At 43.4% G+C, this 21,484-nt stretch overlaps 1 protein-coding gene across 1 annotated transcript in view; it reads right to left on the bottom strand.

Moving 5' to 3' along the window:
* The window catches only part of LOC144687221 (uncharacterized), an 82,593-nt gene that overhangs the window by 1,404 nt on the left and 59,705 nt on the right, over positions 1-21,484 (bottom strand). Inside the window, exons 20-25 of the mRNA XM_078553028.1 lie at positions 18,093-18,218; positions 11,208-11,361; positions 7,256-7,361; positions 5,386-5,564; positions 2,989-3,111; positions 49-168 (exon numbers count right to left, since the gene is read on the bottom strand). Coding sequence (XP_078409154.1) covers positions 65-168; positions 2,989-3,111; positions 5,386-5,564; positions 7,256-7,361; positions 11,208-11,361; positions 18,093-18,218 — 792 coding nt within the window. The 3' untranslated portion in view covers positions 49-64. The remainder of the gene's footprint in view (positions 1-48; positions 169-2,988; positions 3,112-5,385; positions 5,565-7,255; positions 7,362-11,207; positions 11,362-18,092; positions 18,219-21,484) is intronic.

Raw genomic sequence — 21,484 nt, 5'->3', positions numbered from 1 at the left:
GCGACCACCCCCCCCACCCCCCCACTCCCTCCCTGCCATTGCACATACCATGCACAGATCATAATCAGAACAAGGTGGGAGGCATTGGCGAATTCTGGGTTCCTGTATTTTTCCCAAAGGACGACTCCAATTGGGTCTCTGAGGAGTGACCTCCTTCAGCCAGACGTGCTAGAAAGAACAAAGGCAAGTGTTACTCGTGTTCTAATTTATATATAATGTCACTTTACGCTTATTCACTGGCATACCCTGTACTCTGCAAACATTCAGAAAAATATTAGCATGTTGGATAAGCCATTTTCAGCATTACAGATATGCTATCTAAACATGCCAAAGAAAATACAATTCACTCCAGCACTTAATGCATCACTTTCACCGAGCCGTCATAGGCTCACAGGCCAAAAATGACTTCCTCCAGTGCTGGAAAGTTCCACGGTTCAAAAATTATAAGGGATCAGGGCTTTGTACGTACCTCAATCTGGCAAAATGCCTTTTAATTTGTCACGGCATTTTGTACAAACTTCAAATAAAAAGGCAATGTGACCAATTTACGAGTCTTTGCACCGGAGCTGTTTTAAAATCATTAACAATTCAAAACAGCAACTGGCAGAAGAAAACTCACAAAAATGTTAAAGACTTGTAAAATGAAGCTTCCCTGGGGCCAAGTTAAAAAAAGTTGAGGGGTCAAAATCGATCAAACTGTTCTTTTGCATTTCCTCATGCCGGTAACAGGGCCAGCTTGGCTTCGGGGCTTGTGTGTCACGTGGGGAAACCTAAATCAGACAGAACAATAGGGTGGGGAGGATTTATAGTAGTAATGAATGAGGGAATGTGACACAGTTTGATGCATTAGAACATATTACTTGTATCTGGTGCAATTTTTTTGTTAATTCATTCACGGGATGTGAGCTTCGCTGGCTGGGCCAGCATTTATTACCCATTCCTAGTTGCCTTTGAGAAGGTGGTGGTGTGCTGCCTTCTTGAACTGCTGCAGTCCATGTGGTGTAGGTATACCCACAGTGCTGTTAGGGAGGGTGTTCCAGGATTCTGACCCAGCGACAGTGATGGTACGGCCGATATATTTCCAAGTTAGGATAGTAAGTGACTTGGAGGGGGACTTCCAGGAGGTGGTGTTCCCATCCTATCTGCTGCCCTTGTCCTTCTAGATGGTAGTGGTCATGGGTTTGGAAGGTGCTGCCTAAGGAGCCTTGGTGAATTCCTGCAGTGAATCTTGTAGATGGTACACACTGCTGCTACTGTATGTCGGTGGTGGAGCGAGTGAACGTTTGTGGATGTGGTGCCAATCAAGTGGCCTGTTTTGTCCTGGACGGTGTCCAGCAGAGTGTTGTGGGAGCTGCACTCATCCAGGCAAGTGGAGAGTATTCCATCGCACTCCTGACTTGTGCCTTGTGGATGGTGGACAGGCTTTGGGGAGACAGGAGCTGAGTTACTTGTCGCAGGATTCCTAGCCCCTGACCTGCTCTTGTAGCCGCAGCATGTTTAACTTGGATATTAATAACTGTAAATATTTTGTTTCAAATATATTAGAAATACAGCAACAGTTACTCAGAAATATTCTGAGAAAAACCCTCTCATCAAATTAACATTTAGATACAGGGGCACATCCCGCCGACTCCCAGTGCCCCGCAGCCAGTTCACGCTTGAGTGACCGTTAAACGGCTGCAGACGGGACTTCGGCCCCTCACTCGGGAGGTAAGCCCAGCCTCAAGAGAGTTGCCAGCCAATCAGATGGCCAGCAGCTCTCTGATCTCGGAGGTGACAGCGCTACAGTGAACAGAAAAAAAAATGCAGGAGGACGTCAGGTACTGGGGGCCCAGGTAAGTTCAAGAGGTTCCAGGGCAGGGGCAGTAGGAAAGACCTTGTTGCGGGAGGGGGGGAAGGGGAAAGGGAGAAGGGGGGGAAGGGAGAAGGGGGGGAGGGGAAGGGGGAAGAGGAAGGGAAGGGGGAGAGGGGGGGATAGGGGAGGGGGAGCTGGGGGGGAGGGGGAGCTGGGGGGAGGGGGGAGGTGGGGGGGAGCTGGGGGTGGGGGGGGGGGCTGGGGGTAAGGGGGGAGCTGTGGGGGGGGAGGGGAAGAGGAAGGGGGAGCTGAGGGTGAGGGGGGATAGGGGGAGCTGAGGGTGAGGGGGGGGATAGGGGGAGCTGGGGGGAAGCTTGGGGGGGGGGGAGGGGGGCTGGGGGAGGGGTGGGGCGGTGGGGGTGGTGGAATTGCCCAGTTCAAGACTTCAGTTGGAGCAAGGCAGGCTTTCCATCTGAGGCCTTGCCTGCCCCAGTGTAAAATCACGCTGCGTGGTTGGAGCGGGTGGGAACCCAGACGAAATCCCGTTCCCTCAATTTCACCCCCCCCACCCCCTCACACAACCCCCCTTCCCCCCCAGCCTCCATTGCCTAAAAAGCCGCCGTGGGGTAGCGTAAAATTCTGGTCCAGTAGTTCCTTCCCTCTGTAGTCTATTGGTCATCGCATTTGTGTAAAATTTCTTAGCGTGCTTTTTTAAACACAGAAGAAACGAAGGCCTTTAAAGCATTTGTGATTCACTCCAGGTATTCTACTCCAATCGGTTTGCACGTACCCGGTCTGCTGAATTTAGTTTTTTAAGTGCTCAACAACTTGGTAAACAAACCAGTGTTGCCTTCTGACCTCAATTCACCGACCTTCTCTTTGGTTCTCCCCTCCGACCCCGTCGCCTGTTAAAAGCTGTTACATCTGTAAACTTTTCCATTTCTGAAGTACAGTCACAGGCCTGAAAGTCAACTCAGTTTCTCCCTTTTCACATGCTGCCCACCCTGCATGTTCAGTTTTCCAGCATCTTGCCTTTTGTAGTGTCGCTAGACTCTAGACTTTCAAAACAGATTAGACTTCCAGTGCCGATAAACTCATTGCTGGTCACATGTTCTTCTACATCAGGCAACCCCTCCAATTATAGCAAAAAACATGTCATTTAAAATAAGGGATACATTGTAAATTAGTCTTACCATTTTTTGTGGCCAAAGTGCTTTGTGTGGGAGTGGTTAGCATTCTCAAACTTTTAGTAAAACTATTTATATCCGTAACAAGGATTCCACTTTGTGCGAAAACTTCTTGGTTCTCAGGTCTCCCTGAAAGGTTGTCAATTCAAAGAAGCAATAAAACATTAAATGACTAAAGTTTTAACAGGTTTAGCAAGTTGGCAATTCATGATCACATTTTCAAAAGGAGTAAGTATAAAACGGACAATGCTCGAGGAGAGTGAGGGTTTCAATCGTTCAAAAGAGTGATGACGTTTTGAAAATATCTTCATTTATTTTATGAAGGAGAGAAGAATAAATTGTTTTTCCTAGGTATGTAGGGCTAGGTCACTTAGCCCCTTCAGTCTGTTTTATCATTCAATTAGATCGAGGTTGATCTGTATCATAATTCCATCTATTTGTCTTGGCTCCGTAACCTCTGTCTAACAAAAAAAGTATCTTTCAATCACAATTTTATCACATCCTCAGAACATCTCAGAAGCACTTCATTATAAATTCACTACTTGGAAGGACGGTCACTATTGCTTTTGGAGTCAGAAACAGCAGCCAAGGCAATAGCAAGGTTCTCCAAGCAGCAGGTGAGGTGAATGACCAGCTCACTTCTTCATCATATTGTAGGCTGAAGGGGGCATGTTGGCCACGACTCTTTTGAATACTACTGTAGCACCTTATGTCCAGCTGATCAGGCACGTAGGACATTGGTTTATGTCCCATCTGTAACTTGCTACCTGCAGCACTGATGAAATGCTCCACTTGAATGTCAACCTGGATTATATACTTAAGTTTGAACAAGGGGGTGTCTTTTCCCTGGGGAAGAGAAGACTGAGAGGTGACCCGGTCGAGGTCTTTAAAATTAAGATAGGGTACATGCAGAAAAGTTGCTTCCACTTGTGGGGCAGTCCAAAGTTAGGGGCTTTAAATATTTGCTGGTCACTAATAAGACCAATCAGAAGCAATTTTTTTCACCTAGAGAGTGGTGAAAACGCAGAACTTGCCGCTACAAAGAGGCGAATAGCTAGCTTCCCCTAAAACACACCCATGCTACGTGTATGAGGGAGACACAAAGAGAAAGGTCACACTGATTGGGTTAGATAAAGTCAGCAGAGTGTGAGGAAGCTCTTGAGGTGTGCAGCATAAGCATCAGCAAACACTGAACGACCTGTTCCTGTGCTTTAAATTCTATGCAAGTGCGAGAATGGAGATCGGATCCACAAGTGCTAACTGAGTGAGATAAGCTCAACTTGTTCCACGTGTGGCAAAGACATTCTGTTTTTCCAAAAGCAGACTTAAGTTTGGCGACAGCGAAGGGAGAATTCTGACTTGAAATGCTGACTCCACATATTATATCAGATTAGATGCCCTGCCAACTTTCTTGCATGCTTCATCTAATTAAATCATTAAGTTCTTTTAACCAATTATAATGTGCATTACAAGGTTTCCATTGTTAATCATTTGCCAATTCTCCACCACAGAATGAATGAAGTCTTACTCTCGATGCTCCCCAGCCAATAACTAAGGTCATCATTGACCTTTAGAGCACGTCAAGCCTTTGTCTGCAATCAGCCACCCTCAGAGTATCTGTTCCCTGACTACACTTTCCCCAGGATAAAAATCCAACCTCTTTTTCTATACTAAAAAAAAAACTTCACTCTCTTTTTGGTTTTGTTTTTTTTAAACGAAAATAATGGAAACAGAATTGACTCATATTTTGAAGGAGGGAGGAGTATCTGGAAGAATATGCTGCTGGAGTTAGATGAAGTAGACCAGGCGGAAGCTCATGTGGAACATAAATACTAGTATAGGCTAGTTGGACTGGCTGGTCTGTTTCTGTGTTGTTGATTCTGTGTGATTCTATAATCAAAGATTTAAGACGATGTGTTTTGGTTCCTGGCTTCACAGTGGCTTTTGTTGCATCACACTCATTACCTGATCCCAGCAACTCTCAACTGTCGACGCATTATTCATTCTCATGACCGCGTGGGGCTCAAGATTTTAGCGATACTAAAAGATCTGATCCAGCCTTGATTTTCCTTTAGAGGAAATTCCGACCCCCAAATTATACAATTCTGTCTTTTGTTAGTACTTTTCTTTAAAATCTCTTTGTTCGTTATAACCACCCCTGGCTGGCTGCTGGCTTGAGAAAGTTAAAGAACGCAGGCTTAATATAATCTCAAGAGTTGTCCATGCCTTCGACACTCTAATTAAAACTTAAGTACAAAGCTCTTTATTTAAGCATTACTGTCCAAGCCGCTTATAATTCCTTTAAATAAACAGCCGCTAACTTTCTCCATTTTTCACTCCAAATAATAACTTCTCACTCTCCTAAAGATCATCATCCTTTTGGCCGATTTTGTCACATCTCACCTGTGAGAAATACTAAAAACCTGGAACTTATTTTCTGAACCTGTAGCTTCATAAGACAACTGAGATAGTCGGGCTTCTCCTGGCCAGAATCACACTCATGGAAAGGGAGAACTTCCACAACGTTTGTTGCAATCTTTCGAGTCAGCAGAGAAATCTTTCTCCTTGCGATATTGTCTTCCCTGCGTAAATAAATTATATGGTTACACACCCAAAGCGAAGTAAATATATTCTAAAGCCAATAGTAAAACGGAATAGTTCAAAATGTTAATCACCAAAGCACTTGATAAGAGTTCTTTGTGATCAAACAACTTGCAGTCAGAGCATACTTTTCATATCCTCAAGACATCCCAAAGCACTTCACAGGCAAAGAAATGCTTCCACTAAAAACATTGAACCTGCCTCCCCCACTCTTCCAGGCAGCGCATTCCAGACCCGAACCGCTCGTTGTGTGAAAAAAAATTTTTCTCACCTCACATTTGCTTCTTTTGCAAATCACTTTAAATCTGTGCCCTCTCATTCTTGATTCTTTTACGAGTGGGAACAGTTTCTCCCTATCTACTCTGTCCAGCCCCTTCATGATTTTGAACATCTCTATCAAATCTCCTCTTAGCCTCCTCCTCCTCTCCAAGGAAAACAGTCCCAACCTCTCCAATCCATCTTGGCAACTAAAGTTTCTCATCCCAAGAACCATTCTTGTAAACCTCTTCTGCACTCTCTCCAATGTGTTCACATCCTTCCTGTAATGTGGCGCCCAGAGCTGTACATAATACTCCAGCTGAGGTCTAACAAGTGTCTTATATAAATTCAGCATAACCTCCCTGCTCTTGTACTTTATGCCCCTATCAATAAAGCCCAGGATACTATATGCTTTATTAACTGCTCTCTTCACCTGTCCTGCCACCTTCAATGATCTATACACATATACCTCTACTGCTGTCCTCCAAAATAGTGCCATGGGGTCTTTCATGCCTATGTCAAACAGGTAGGCGGGGCCTCAATTTAATGTCTTGTCTGAAAGACACAGCAATGCAGCATTCCCTCAGTACTACATAGAAGTCTCTAGGCTTGAATCCACAGCTTTCTGACCCAGAGGCAGCTGTGCTACCAACTGAGGAGATTTGACAGAGATGTTCAAAATCATGAGGGGGCTGGACAGAGTAGATAGGGAGAAATTGTTCCCGCTCGTAAAAGAATCAAGAGCGAGGGGGCACAGACTTAAAGTAACTTGCAAAAGAAGCAAATGCGAGGTGAGAAAAAACCTTTTCACACAAGGAGCGGTTTGGGTCTGGAATGCGCTGCCTGGAAACGTGGGGGAGGCAGGTTCAATCGAAAAAATTCGAGAGGGCATTACATGATTATTTGAATAGAAACAACGCACAGGGTCACGGGGAAAAGGCAGGGCAATGGCACTAGTTGGCATTCAGGAATATTTGTTAGTTGTTCCTGGTTATTTAAGGGTTTCTACTTCATATCACTGAGATTAAAGCATAGCTTGGGATCAGATACAATAATTTTACCTTTGAAGTTGATCGTAACACGCTGGTTCTCCTGTCAGTAATAATATACCCTCTATTTATAACCCGAATGTGTTATCAACATCGGTTAAAACGATTTTGATTAAATTACTTTTTTTATAGTGTAAATCAAAACTAAGTAATGACGTTATATTCAAAAAGCAGGAAAATATTTGCTGTTATCCACAGCACCACCGACTTTGGAGCTGATAAGATCAATGCTTTGCTGCTGTTCCCATAGCAACCAGGCTACACTCCACAGTGATCAGAAGCCGAGCCCCTGACCCGTTGACCACGGTCCACAATGCCACTACCAGCAAGTTCAGCAGTGGGCTGAACATTCATCCCAAACCAACCTTGCTGTCTTCTTTAGTTTCTTGAGTTCTTTGAAATGAATCATCCACTTCCATTTACGCTCCGCACTCAGCTGCTCCAAGATGGCTGAAATCTGTTGCAAATGTTCTGATGGTGCAAAAATAGAAGAGAAATGCTCAGTGAAAAATGTAAATTTCTCAAATCAGATACCATGGGACTGGTAAACACATTTGCTTGGACAATTATGGGGCGTTGGGCTTAAAATCGGTACAATCATTTATTGGAGCCTGGCTTCAAGTTTTCGGTATGTTGGAGGGTGGGGTGGGGATGGGAGGAGGTTTCCATCTCACCCCACCCTCTAGGATCGCGATTCAGTGATTCTTGTTGGCCTGTGCACATTATTGGATGTTGAGCTGTGGCAGACCAGCGTAAGCGGCAATGCCCCACAGTAAGAAAGGCTGCAAACGCGCGGCGTTTAGGTACACGCAAACAGGTCGGTCATTTAGCTGTTTTCATGACTCCAAAATTGGCAGCTGTGCCTTTGGCTGCCCAAGACCTAAGCTTTGGAATTTTCTCCAGGGAGCATAGGAACAAGAATAGGCCATTTAGCTCCTCAAAGAGACCTGGGTGATCTGCAACCTAATTCCACATACCTGCCTTTGCCCCAATATCCCCTAATACCTAGGGTTAACAGAAAGTTATCAATCTCAGGCTGACATAACAACTGATCTAACATAATTTGCTAGACTTGCAAACCCCACTGTGGTTGACAGGGCCCTCAACCGTGTCCGACCCATCTCCCGCGCCTCTGCCCTCACCCCTTTCCCTCTCTCCCAGAACCATAATAGGGTCCCCCTTGTCCTCATTTTTCACCCCCCCCCTCCAGCCTCTGCATTCAAAGGATCATCCTCCACCATTTCCACCAACTCCAGCACGATGCCACCACCAAACATCTTCCTCTCACTCCCCTGTCAGTATTCCATCAGGACTGTTCCCTCCGTGACACCCTGGTCTACTCCTCCATCACCTCCAACTCCTCATTCCCTTCCCATGGCACGAGAGACCAAACGCAGGCTGGGTGGCCACTTTGCGGAACACCTTCGGTCTGTCCACAAGCATGATCCAGACCTTCCTGTCATTTGCCATCTCAACACTCCACCCTGCTCTCATGCCCATATGTCCGTCCTTGGCCTACTGCAATGTTCCAGTGAAGCTCAATGCAAACTGGAGGAATAGCACCTCATCTTCCGACTAGGCACTTTACAGCCTTCCGGACTTAACACTGAGTTCAACAACTTCAGACCATGAACTCTCTCCTCTATCTTCACCTCTTTTTTAATCCCTTTTTTGAAATTTATTTTAAATTTTTATTCACTTCTTTTAATTTTTATTCATTTATTCATTGATTTATCCCTTTTTTAACCCCCTTTAAAATCCTTTTTTCTATCCTTTATCCTCCCTCCCAACACCACCATCCCCCTCTCCACAGGGCCATCTGTCCTTGTTCTATGTTGTTCTTTCACAGAGTGCTGACCCTTGTTCTGCTATTATCACATTCTGCTTTCTTACCTTTATGCCACTATCAGCACCTTCTTTAGCCTTCACCACTACCATTAACACTCCCTTTGTCTTGTGTCCATGACACTTTTGTCAATCTCTCCTTAGCCCCCACCTATCGTTGACCTTCTATCCAGCTTCACTGCTCCACCCCCCCCTTAAACAGTATAAATTCCATCACATTTCTACTTCCCTTTAGCTCTGAAGAAGGGTCATACAGACGCGAAACATTAACTCTGTTTCTCTCTCCACAGATGCAGTCAGACCTGTTGAGTTTTTCCAGCATTTTCTGTTTTTATTATAGCATAACTTTCTGTTGGCTGAAGAGAGTTCCAAACTTCTACCGCCCTTTGTATGGAAAAGCGTTTCCTAATTTCACTCCTGCAAGGTCTGGCTCTAATGTTTAAGACTATGGACCCTAATCCTAAAATCCCCAACTAAGGCAAATATTTTCCATCTATCCTTAATACTTGATCAAATCATTCCTTAAACTTCTAAGTTTAAGGGCCTACAACCCTAGTTTCCTGTAATTTCTCCTCAAAATTTATTTCTTGGAGATCATTCTGGTAAATCTCTGCTGAACTCTCTTCAAGGCCAATAGATCCTTCAAATCTTAATATCCTTAAATCTCTGACTCTCTGACCTTTAAGGCACTCCTAAAACCTACCTCTTCGGCCAGGCTTTTGTTCATCTGTCTTTATTGTCTCCTTATCTGACTTGGTGTCGAACTTTGTTTGATATCCTGCTTTAAGATGGTCATTAAAACTGACCTGCTTGACCAAGCTTTTAGTCACTTGTCCCAATCTTATATGGCTCATTTCAAATTTTGGTTGATAACGCTCTTGTGAAACACCTTGGGACATTTTGCCACCGTTAAAGGCACCATATAAAAACGCCAACAGAGCCCTCCCACACGGGAGCCAGGTTTGAGGGGAGTGTGGCCTGGAGGTGGGGCTGCAAGACTACAATGCAGAACCTCTGAGCATGGCTCCTTGCTGGGAATGGGGATCCAGTCAGTGCTGGTGTTGTTTGTGCTGAAGCATTCTCGGGCTAATGGCCACCTCTACTGTTCAAGCTTGTATACTGATAATGTTACTCACAGTTGTAAATAACTAGCTCAAAGTTAACAAAAACAGGTAGAACCAAACAAAAAAGGACGCCGATATTAAATCATAGGTTCTGAGGTCACTGTATGAAAAGTTAATGCACAAGTCTGCACTTTGCTTCTCCAATAACTTAGTGGGGCTATTAACCCATTTATTTTAGTTGTATTAGGAACATAGGAAAGGGAATTTACCATTCAGCCTTCAAGCTTTCTTCATCATTCAATTAGATCATGACTGGTCTGTATCTCAACTCCATTTATTCATAAGAGTTCCATATCCCTCAATTGTCATAACCAACAGAAAAAGATGGTTCATGCTGGCACTATAGTAAGCGTGAGATATGTCAGACAAGAGTGTAATACGCCTTCTTGCTTTCCACACCATCACTTCAAGGCTGTAACAGTTTGTAATCATTTGATTTTAATAGGAATCCTAGCTGTGCAACAGCATCTTCACTGCCACTTTCTCTTCCCTTTCCGAAATTTAAAAAGAAGCACATTAGTGTTTCAGAATTCCTCACGTTGCAAAAACGAAGGGATTTGTTTGACTAAGAACCCATTTGTTCAATAGGGAAAAACTTCAAAAGATGGAACTAATGGGATTAGAACAGGTATCTAGAGAAGAGCAGTTAGGGACTGTCATACAGAGTTTTAACCATCCATTTGGATGGGCCACTGCCTGCATGATTTGGGAATACCCACTGCTCTCATTAGCTATTACATTTTATTAGGAACAGCCTGGTCTCTTAGAGACTCCCATGACTGAGCTTTGTTCCTTCCGACTGGTAGTTTGTCACAGGTACCGTGATGTGTATGAGTTTGCCAATTTCCACACGTTCCCACGCTTCAGTCATTTGATTTTCTTTCAGAATTTCCAGAAGATAGCCACGTAACTAAACTAATTGGTAGATTGGATTCAAACCCCCTACATCGTTTCAAGTTGTTTCCCCAAACGTCCTTTCATGGTGTTGAAATATTAGTTATTTTTCTGAAAGCCATTTGGCAGTGCTACGCAAAACTCAATTTTAATTTGACGTATTTCCCATTTGTCAAGCACTGTACGTTATCAATGGCATGTGAATCCCATTTTACATTAGGAGTTACCAACAGTTTAGAATCTTAAACTTCCCAGTTCCAACACCGAACCTACCCTTCACATTTCTTCATCATTTAAAATAAAATTATCATCATGGAAATTAAATTTAAGCTTATTTCATATCCCGGACTTCTACATCAGCACAGTAATAAAGATTATAATCACGTATTGAGAAATGTAGCCTTAACTTTACTTGTTGTACAAGTTGAAAGCTGAGTGCAAGTACTGCACCTACCTGGGGTCATATTGTCCAGCACTGTCCCGTCAGAAACAATAATGCCTCCTGAGCTAAATAACTCCTGGAATGTCTGGTCTTTTATATCCCCTGGACTATCCACGCCAGCAAACTGAACACATGGCATCTGTTTCAGTGCTACTAAATGAGGGATCTGGGAAATGGTCCCAAAAAAAAATTATTATTCCAGTTTGTGCATAACAATATCATAATTAAAAGGCAAAGTAGGAAAGCAGCTTAAGTGTGCATTGTTATTATTTTTCAGTAATAGAATTACTGGGACTAATTTTAGCCTAAGCCACCCCTTAGGGCACTTGACAGGATCAGGTACCATGCTGGTTTTAGGCTCCATTGAAATCAATGCAGAGCAATAATAGGCAGGTTGGAAAATCAGCCCTTTGGTCTCTTGGGTTTCCCAGGTAGTGAGTTAGGTTAAAATTGCCCCATTATGACGACTCTGACTCCTACAACACGCACACTGGTAAGAGGCTACATTTCAGTTTTTTCCATTTTTCTTATCAGGTAAAAAGACATTCCTGATAATCACTGGACCCATACTGCCTGTTGTCCCCTTTGTTTTACTTCAACTGGAGCTGCAGCTCCTCATATCCCATGGTGAATGACTCTAGTACATTCTTGCTAATCCCATTATTCTACACCATCTAATTCCACACTCCCCACCACCACCAACCACCTCCTCCGCCCCCAGGAACATTGACAATGGGCAGTCTGGGACTCAGGATTGTGATCTCAGATGTGGTCCTGCTAAAGGCTAACCACAACACAGGTTCACTCATTGCTGTAATACAGCAAGTTTAGTGAAGCAATACGTCAACTGATTTAAAGTAATAAAAATGCACACACCTTACTGATACAGAAAGAGAACAGTAATATTATTCATCTACGTTAGAAAAACTTAATGCACAAATGGCATATTCACCCCTCTCCTTCCCAGTGACATGCTTTGCGTGATTTGCTTTAGATACAAGTATTTTATTTACTTATTTTTCCTCGCATGTTGCTGAACACATTTATTTTCTGCATGATTACAAAAAGATTTTTCCCTCCTCCTCAGTCCACAGTGTGAATTGATAGATCTGGCTGAAGCCTTTGCTGTTTATTAGCCGTGTCCCAAGGTTGGTTTTCCTCACTGACAAGTCTACAATGATCTGCACCTCATACACATAGTCATTCATCAGCTCCGGGTCCGAGTGACTGACACAAGCCACAACTTCCAAGCTCAGCATCAAAGCATCGCAAACAATCACCCCCATCGCTCACCACCCCCCCACCCAAACATCAGTTCCCTCCATGACACAAAATAAAACCACTATGGGCAGCTGTGCTTTCAGCTCTCACGTCCAAAGCTCTGCAATTCCCACCCTAAGCCTCTCTGCCTCCCCTCTACGTCACTACATTTTAAAATCCAACTCTTTGACCAAGCTTTTGGTCACATGTTATAACCTTATTTGGCTCGTTGTCCAATTTTTGTTTCGGCTTTTGTGAAGCAGTTTGGGATGTTTAACTATGTTAAAGGTGCTGTATTAATGCAAGCTTCTGTATAAAGGTGGAAGAATCAAGAGTTGTGTGTGACTTGCTTGGAGTAGGAATACTCTGGATCTGCAAAGTATTCAGGAAGTCTTATCAGGTTAAGAAATGAGGTGCAGTGCTCAAGCAGGGGAACAACGAATTTTAAGATAAGCTGACTACGCTTTGCAATATAGCAAAGGAGGAGAAAATGCATTACAGAAGTGGTCATCCCACAACTGGAGGAACAGTGAAGAAGATAGGGACGGGGGCAGGGGGTAGTACAGGTGATTACCCTCAGAGGAATCTTACTGGTCTGGACTGGTCCAGCAGATGTACAGACCTTGACAGGTGTCATAAGGGCATAAAGGCTGAGACACATGCGAGGGTAATCAACTAAGAGGCACTGAGGGACAAGAGGTCACCCACTGAGAAATGACAGAATGCAACTGAAAGAACGGGCAACTTAATAATTTAGCGGGTTAGTCCAAAATGCAGCAATGACTGGGAGTCCAGGCTTGGGGATGTAACAGTGAAGAAGTCTCCTTGAATGACAGCGAAGACAGACAAATGTCATGAATCATGTAGCAAACAATGGCACAGTGTTTTAAAAAAAGAGATAGCTTTGTGGTTTAGGAGTTATATCAAGGTTAAAATGCAATGAAGGATAGTAATCTCATGAATACCCCAGTTTAGCAGTTTAGCCAGACACGCACACTGTATGCAAATGTTTTCATTTCTATCTTCTGGGTTGACAAAGCATCTGTTGTAGTGTAAGCTGGGTGTCGGGGGGGTTCTAACTGGGAGATCACAGCTGTTCTGCTTCCTCATGCTCTTCTCAATGCCAGTCTTGGCGCTTTCCATACCTGTCACTGCAAATTTGGTCAGGAGCAAACTTTGGGCAACAGGAGAGAAGCAGGAACGACCAAATTCTTGATAGACCAGGAGGAATTCCTGCCGGCAGCAGAGAGTACATCTGCAGCGAAGGGGCAGCATGGTCAGGTAGGACCTGCAGCCAGCATTGCAATGGGAAACAAAGTTAAGGAAACAGAGGAGCATTTACCCAGGGGTGAGGTTTGGAGAGGAAAGACTGAGCTGATGAGGGGATTAGAGAGGGTAGATTGTCTCTGTGGAAAAGTGGAGATTCTGAGAGCTGGATGAGGGTTAGAGAGGGAATCAAGTCTCCAAACTGATTGAGGGTTAGAGAGGGTAAGCTGTAAATGGCGAATGCTTCAGTGGCAGATATTTAAGGAGATATTCAATTCCTCCCAAGTAAAATATATTCCAAAGAGGAAGAAAGATGGTTAGAGGGGGAAAAAGCATCCATGGCTAAGCAAGGAAGTTAAAGATAACATAAAGGCAAAAACCAAGGCATACCAAATTGCAAAGGTCAGCGGCAGGCTGGAAGATTGGGAAACTTTTAAAGATCAACAAAGAGTTACTAAAAAAATAATAAAAAGAGCAAAAGTAAATTATGAAAGAAAACTGGCGCAAAATGTAAAAACTGATTGCAAAATCTTCTACAAGTATATAAAAGGAAAGAGAGTAGCTAAAGTGAATGTTGTCCCTTGGAGGCTGAGACTGGGAAGTTAATAGTGGGGAACGCAGAAATGGCAGAGACGCTTAATCAATATTTTGCCTCAGTTTTCACGGAGGACACTAGTACCATCCCAATAGTAACAGGTAGTGCAGAGGGTATAGAGAAGGAGGAACTTAGAACAATCACCATCACTAGAGAAAAAGTATTGAGCAAACTATTGGGATTAAAGGGTGACAAGTCCCCAGGACCTGATGGCTTACATCCCAGGGTCTTAAAGGAAGTGGCAGCAGAGATAGAGGATGCATTGGCTATAATATTCCAAGATTTCCTATATTCTGGAAAGGTTCCAGTGGATTGGAAAAATGCTAATATAATGCCCTTATTCAAAAAGACAAGGTGTGGGGGGGCAGAAAGTAGGAAACTATAGGCCAGTTAGTTTAACGTCTATCGTTGGGAAATTGTTGGAATCCATTATTAAGGAAGTAGTAATGGGGCATTTGGAAAGTCAAAATGCAATCCATCAGAGTCAGCATGGTTTTATGAAGAGTAAATCATGTTTGACTAATTTGCTAGAGTTCTTTGAAGATGTGACAAACAAAGTGGATAATGGGGATCCTGCAGATGTAGTATATCTGGACTTCCAGAAGGCCTTTGATAAGGTGCTGCACAAAAGATTAATACACAAGATAAGATCACACGGAGTTAGGGGTAATATATTAGCTTGAATAGAGGATTGGCTAACCAACAGAAAGCAAAGAGTCTGGATAAATTAGTCTTTTTCTGGATGACAAGCTGTAACTAGTAGGGTGCCACGGGGTTCAGTCCTTGGGCCCCAACTATTTACAATCTATATTAATGACTTGGATTCAGGGATAGAAGGTACTATGGCTAAAATAGGTGGGAAAGTAAGTTACAATGAAAAAATAAGAAATTTACAAATGAATATGGACAGGTTGGGTGAATGGGCCAAAATTTGGCAGATGGAGTTTAACGTGGATAAGTGTGAGGTTATCCATTTTGGTCGGAAGAATAAAAAGGCGACTTATTATTTAAATGGAGAGAAACTTCAGAATGCTTCAGTGCAGAGGGATCTGGGTGTCCTCGTGCATGAATCACTGAAAGCTAGTATGCAGGTAATAAGGAAGGCAAATGGAATTTTGGCATTTATTGCTAAAGAAATAGAGTATAAAAATGGGGAAGTGTTGTTGCAACTGTACAAGGCATTGGTGAGTCCGCACCTGGAGTACTGTGCACAGTTTTGGTCCCCTTACTTGAGGAAGGATGTAGTTGCATTGGAGGCGGTTCAGAGGAGGTTCACTAGATTGATTCCAGAGATGCGGGGCTTGTCTTATGAGGAGAGATTGAGCAGTTTAGACGTATACTCGCTAGAGTTTAGAAGGATGAGAGGAGATCTAATTGAGGTTTATAAGATGCTAAAGGGGATAGACAAAGTAGACGTGGAGCGGATGTTTCCCCTTGTGGGGCATTCTAGTACGAGAGGCCATAGTTTTAGGTTAAGGGGCGGTAGATTTAAATCAGAGATGAGGGGGAATTACTTTTCTCAAAGGGTCGTGAATCAGTGGAATTCACTACCTCAGAGTGCAGCAGATGCCGGGACACTGGATAAATTTAAGGAGGAGATAGATTTTTAATTAGTAACGGGTTGAAAGGTTATGGGCGGGAAATTGGAGTTGAGGCCGAAATGAGATCAGCCAAATGAGATTGTATTGAATGGTGGGGCAGGCTCGAGGGGCTGAATTGCCTACTCCTGCTCCTAGTTCTTATGTTCGGGAGAAGGGAAAAAAATTGATCCTTTGAAGGGGTGGGGAAAGTTCCTAAAACTTGTATCCGCACACCCCTAGCCCTCCTCCTTCCCTAATATGATTCCCAAAGCCTTTTCCTGGTGTCTTCTTACCTTGTATAGCTCAAACGAGCCAAGGAGAATGGGGGCAATGGAACCCACAATCTTCATTTTACAAGGTACTGTAAACTATGGTTCAATACACAACACTGCCCAACATCAGCCTCATTTAAAATAATTACATAGAAAATGACTATATATATATTATATGCAAGATACACACACACACACATACACACACACACATTTATGATTATGATCCACTAGATTTCCAATGGCTTTATTTGACAGGCAATATTATCTAGTATTGACAACGTGCATTATTTTATATATATTTATGTAATCTCTAATATATATATATATAAAAACGAGAGAAATCGCACTATATATGAAAAATAATAAAATACAGGGTGTTAATAGTATATAGTAGAGGCCAGTTAGCTCAGTGGCTAGTGTATGGTTCAGAATAACACCGACAGTGCAGGATTGATTCCCGGTCTGGCTGAGGTAGACTTGGGACCTCCCTCCTCACCCTGCATCCAAGAGTGGGAGGCTAATGGCAAACCATCACTGACCAAAAAACTGCCAAGAAAACGGCTCAGGATGAAGCATCAGCAGACAATGAGCCACGTACCTGCCTTCAGGCACTACATACATGAGTCAATAAATAGTAGAAATAATTTTGCCTATCAGGTAAGGCCGTTGAAAATTTAATGGATTATAATTTGTAAATTCCCCCTCTGTCCGTCATTGAGACACAGCCAATTAAAACGAAGGGTGACAAAATGAGAGCGACGAGAGAGAAGTTAGCGGCGTTGACAGAAGTTCCAAATGCTCAACTCAAAAGAGAAACCTCAATGACAGGAAGAAAGGGTGCATCATACTAGTTCAGGGCTCCGATGGTGTTCACAAACCATTAAAATTTCTTAGGTATCTTGCACCTGTTTGCATAAAATACTAGATCAGTGGTTTATATTTGCTGAGCTTCCCCAAGATGAAACATAATTTTTTGTGACATGTTGGAATCGTTTAAGCCGAGTGCCAACCAAATGCATCAACGACGAACATTCAATGACATATACGTGTATTGCTCCACATTTAAATTAGTTAATGTATTTGAGAACTGCAATAAACAGAAGTTTTTTTTATATTAAGATAGTATATTCAGGTGTGGAGGCTGGAGTATTAATGTCTTGTTAATTGCTTTGTTAAGGTTAAGAGAAACAAGTGATGGGTATTAATTGTCTTTGAGCACATATGAATAGGGGATATCTGGGACACTGGGTTGAGTGGGAGGAGAGCTGGGAGACTGAACATGTCAATAAACTGTCTCAATAAAGAAAAGCTCTTGTCGTGGTTTCAACTTCACCAACCAGCACAGATCCTATCAACACAGGAAAGCTGAAACTGTCCAAAGAACAGAGGGGGTTAAGGGGAGATTAAAAAGGTCGTAATTATTAATTGTTTCCACCGGCAGCTGGGGCAGTAACCAGAGGACACAGATTTAAGATAGTTGGCAGAAAAAGCAGAGGGGAGAGGAGGATAATTTTTTTAATGTAGTGAGTTGTCTATCCACTGCCTGAAAGGATGGTCCAAATTGATTTCAAAAAAGAAATTGGACATATACTGGCAAAGGAAATATTTGCAGGGCTGTGTAGAGAGCAGGGGAGTGGGACTAATTGATAGCTCTTTCAAAAGAGTGGGCAAAGGCACAATGGGCTGAAGGGCCTCCTTTTTGTGCTGTATTATTCCATGATAATGTGTTGACTTCAGCACTGAATCTGGCTCAAGTAACTCAAGCCAGGATCTTTTTAGGTCTTATACCTGATACAAATAGTCAGTTGTATTTTCTGTGAACAACCCATTCCAATGAATATCCTGCAGGAAAAGAAACTTCTCATAAAAATGCCTTTGTTACGTAGGTCTAAGCACTTAGGAGCATTGCTGTGCAACTCACCTGGTGCAAGTGTGCTGATATGTCTTCGTTTCTAATAATAACAAGTACTTTGCCAGGATGACGTGGATGTAGCATTGAAAGGCCCAATGGTCCAATCTCCACATGACCTTCGTTCTTTAGAAATTCCTGAAACATTAGTGGGGTTATTAAATAAATAAAAATAATTTAGCGCATTTCATTTGAGCTTTATGGACAACTGCCGAAGGGCAAGAAGGCAATGGTGCAAATGTGTTGTTTCTCTAATTGTCTCTTAAGCCCTGTAAACGGCAACATCTTTGAATGTTGTTTGGCAGAACCAAGAGAGAGAAGAGCAGCAAAGGGCAATGCCATTCAATAGTATGTAGCAACAGCAGAAAACATGTATGACAAAAAAAACATTCAGCACATTAGGCCTATTCTTTTACAGACCCCCAGTATGGTTATCTCAGTTAAAAGCAAAATACTGCGGATGCTGGAAATCTAGAACAAAAAACAAAAATACCTGGAAAAACTCAGCAGGTCTGACAGCATCTGCAGAGAGGAACACAGTTGACGTTTCGAGTCCGTATGACCCTTCATCAGAACCAGGTCATACGGACTCGAAACGTCAACTGTGCTCCTCTCTGCAGATGCTGTCAGGCCTGCTGAGTTTTTCCAGGTATTTTTGTTTTTGTTCATGGTTATCTCAGTCATGGATTTTATCTTACCTAACAGAATCTTACTCTTTTAGTGCATTCCAGTATTTATTGGAGCTGACTATTTCTACCTGCTCTACAGGCGAAGGAATCCTCTTAATTCAAAGTTGCTTAACTGGGATTATCTGTTCAGTTGAATTGGAAGTTGTTCAAATCACCTGTCATTATTTGAATTGCTTACTTTGAACTCATGGGTAATTAATTTTTTTCCCCCAAGCAACAGGGAACTTTGTATTAACAGGATTAATTAATGTTAATTGTTACAGTGTCAACAGCATTAATTGATGGTTAGGCACCTGTTTTCCATGTGAGCAAAGTTGTGATACATTAAATGATTTTGGTTTTCAGTTTCACAACCATTTAAATGATTTATATATATATATAAATTCAAAGGGAGGTCTTGTGGTGCCAGCGGGTAGCGTACCTGCCTCTGAGCCAGAAGCCCTGGGTTCAAGTTCCACTCCAGGACTTGATGGCCAAGGAAGATGTGTTCATAATGTGGCCAAACAGGTGGAGTATCAACTTGTAAATCCTTCCAATGTATGTCAATGGGAGGTGATAAGAGTGGAAGAGATTTCTGGTGATGGAGAAAAATCGGAGCCTCTGCTATCACTATCCACATAGCTCCAGACTACAACATGCATGTAACAGTGTAAGTTACCACAGCAACTCAGCCTCCTTGGAGGGCCACTTGGCTGGACAGGTGCTGAGGATCAGATTGGTGCCAACAGCATGGGGTTTGATGCCTGTTCTCGCTGGGGTGCCTCCTTGCCCTTCTTGTGGTGGAGGTCCTGTCCTGTGGGTCAGGCCTGCTGAAGGAGGCCAGATGGATTGAGTGGCCTGTTTCTGTGCTGTAAATTCCATGTACAGAGCAGATAATTCCAGGTTGGACCCACAGTTTACATCTCCTGGAGGCCATGGACGTTACCAGTGTCCTAGATGACCACATATGCAGGAAGTGCTACCAGCTGCAGAAACTTGAGCTCCGTGTTTCAGAGCTCGAGCGGCGGCTGGAGTCACTGTTGGGCATCTGCAAGGCTGAGAGCTACGTGGATAGCACGTTCAGAGAGGAGGTCATGCTGCAGCTTAAGGGCCTGGAGACAGAGAAAGAGAATGGGTGACCACCAGGAAGTCCAAGAGAAGTAGGCAGGCAGTGCAGGAGTCCCCTGGGGACCTGCTCACAGATTGGTTTTCTGTTTTCGAAGCTGGTGATGGCACTGGTTCCTCAGAGGAGTGCAGTCAGAGCCAAGTTTGTGGCACCACGAGCTGTACAGGAGGGGAGGAAGAAGAAAGGAAGAGAGCTATTGTGATGGGGGATTCACCGGTTAGGGGAACAGACAGGCGTTTCTGTAGCCATAGATGTGACTCCAAGATGGTATGTTGCCGCCCTGGTGCCAGGGTCAAGGCTGTCATGGAACGGCAGCAGGACATTCTTCTGGGGGAGGGTGATCAACCAGAGGTCACGGTCCACATTGGTACCAATGACTTAAATAGACAGGCGGATGTGGTCCTGCAATCAAAATTTATGGAGCTAGGTAGAAAATTAGCAACCAGGACCTCAAACGTAGTAATCTCTGGATTACTCCCAAAGCCACATGCCAGTGAGTACAGAAATAGGAAGATAAGGCAGACGAATGCGTGGCTGGAAAGATGGTGCAGGAGGGAGGGCTTTAAGAGTACTGGGACACTGGGACTGGCTCTGGAGGAGATGGTACCTGTACAAGCTGGACGGGTTGCAGCTGAACAGAGCTGGGACTGAGTTCCTTGTGGGGTGTTTTGCTAGTGCTGTTGGGAGGGCTTTAAACTAACTCAGCAGGGCTGTGGGAACCAAGAGAAAATATTAGAGAGGAATACCAGGGTGCACAAAATACTGGGAGGGGCAGATAGCACTAGTATAGAGAATAGTAAGTTAATAGGTAAAGTTGGGGTAAGGGAGAAAATAACAAAATCTAAATCAGGGTTACTATGCATGTATGTGAATGCATGGAGTATAGTAAATAAGACTGGGGAGTTACAGGCGCAGATTGTCATGTGGAAATATGATGTTGTGGCAATAAGGGAGACCTGGCTCAAGGAAGGACAGAACTGGGTGTTAAATATTCCTGGGTGCAAGGTGTTCAGAAGGGATAGAAAAGGAGGAGAGCTGGCGGTACTGGTTAAGAAAAGCATTGCAGTGCTAGAGAAAGAGGATGTCCCAGAGGGTTCAAGGACAGAATCAATTTGGATAGAGCGAAGGAACAAAAAGGATGCAATTACATTGCTCGGGATAGTCTACAGACCACCAAATAGTGAGAAGGAGGTAGAAGAACAAATCTGCAGGGAAATTGCAGAGAGATGCAGGCATTATAGAGTAGTTATAATGGGGGACTTTAATTACCCAAATGTAGACTGTGACAGTGGTAGTGTAAAGGGCGGAGAGGGGCAAAAGTTCCTAGATTGTGTTCAGGAGAATTTTCTACAGCAGTATGTGTCCAATCCAACAAGAAAAGATGCACTGTTGGACCTGGTTCTTGGAAATGAGGTAGACCAAGTAGATTAAGTGGCAGTGGAGGAACATTTAGGAGATAGTGATCATTGTATTGTACATTTTAGGATAATGACAGAAAAGAACTATAGACAATCCTGACTAAGAAAATTTAACTGGACAAGAGCCGACTTCAATGGGGCAAGAACAGAGCTGAACCAGATAAACTGGAACAAAAGATTGGTGGGAAAAAC

Source organism: Cetorhinus maximus, chromosome 12 (genome assembly GCF_964194155.1).
Source record: "Cetorhinus maximus chromosome 12, sCetMax3.hap1.1, whole genome shotgun sequence".
In the NCBI taxonomy this organism is placed as follows: Eukaryota; Metazoa; Chordata; class Chondrichthyes; order Lamniformes; family Cetorhinidae; genus Cetorhinus; species Cetorhinus maximus.
The sequence above is the reverse complement of the archived record's forward strand: the minus strand, read 5'-3'. Positions and strand labels throughout refer to the sequence as shown.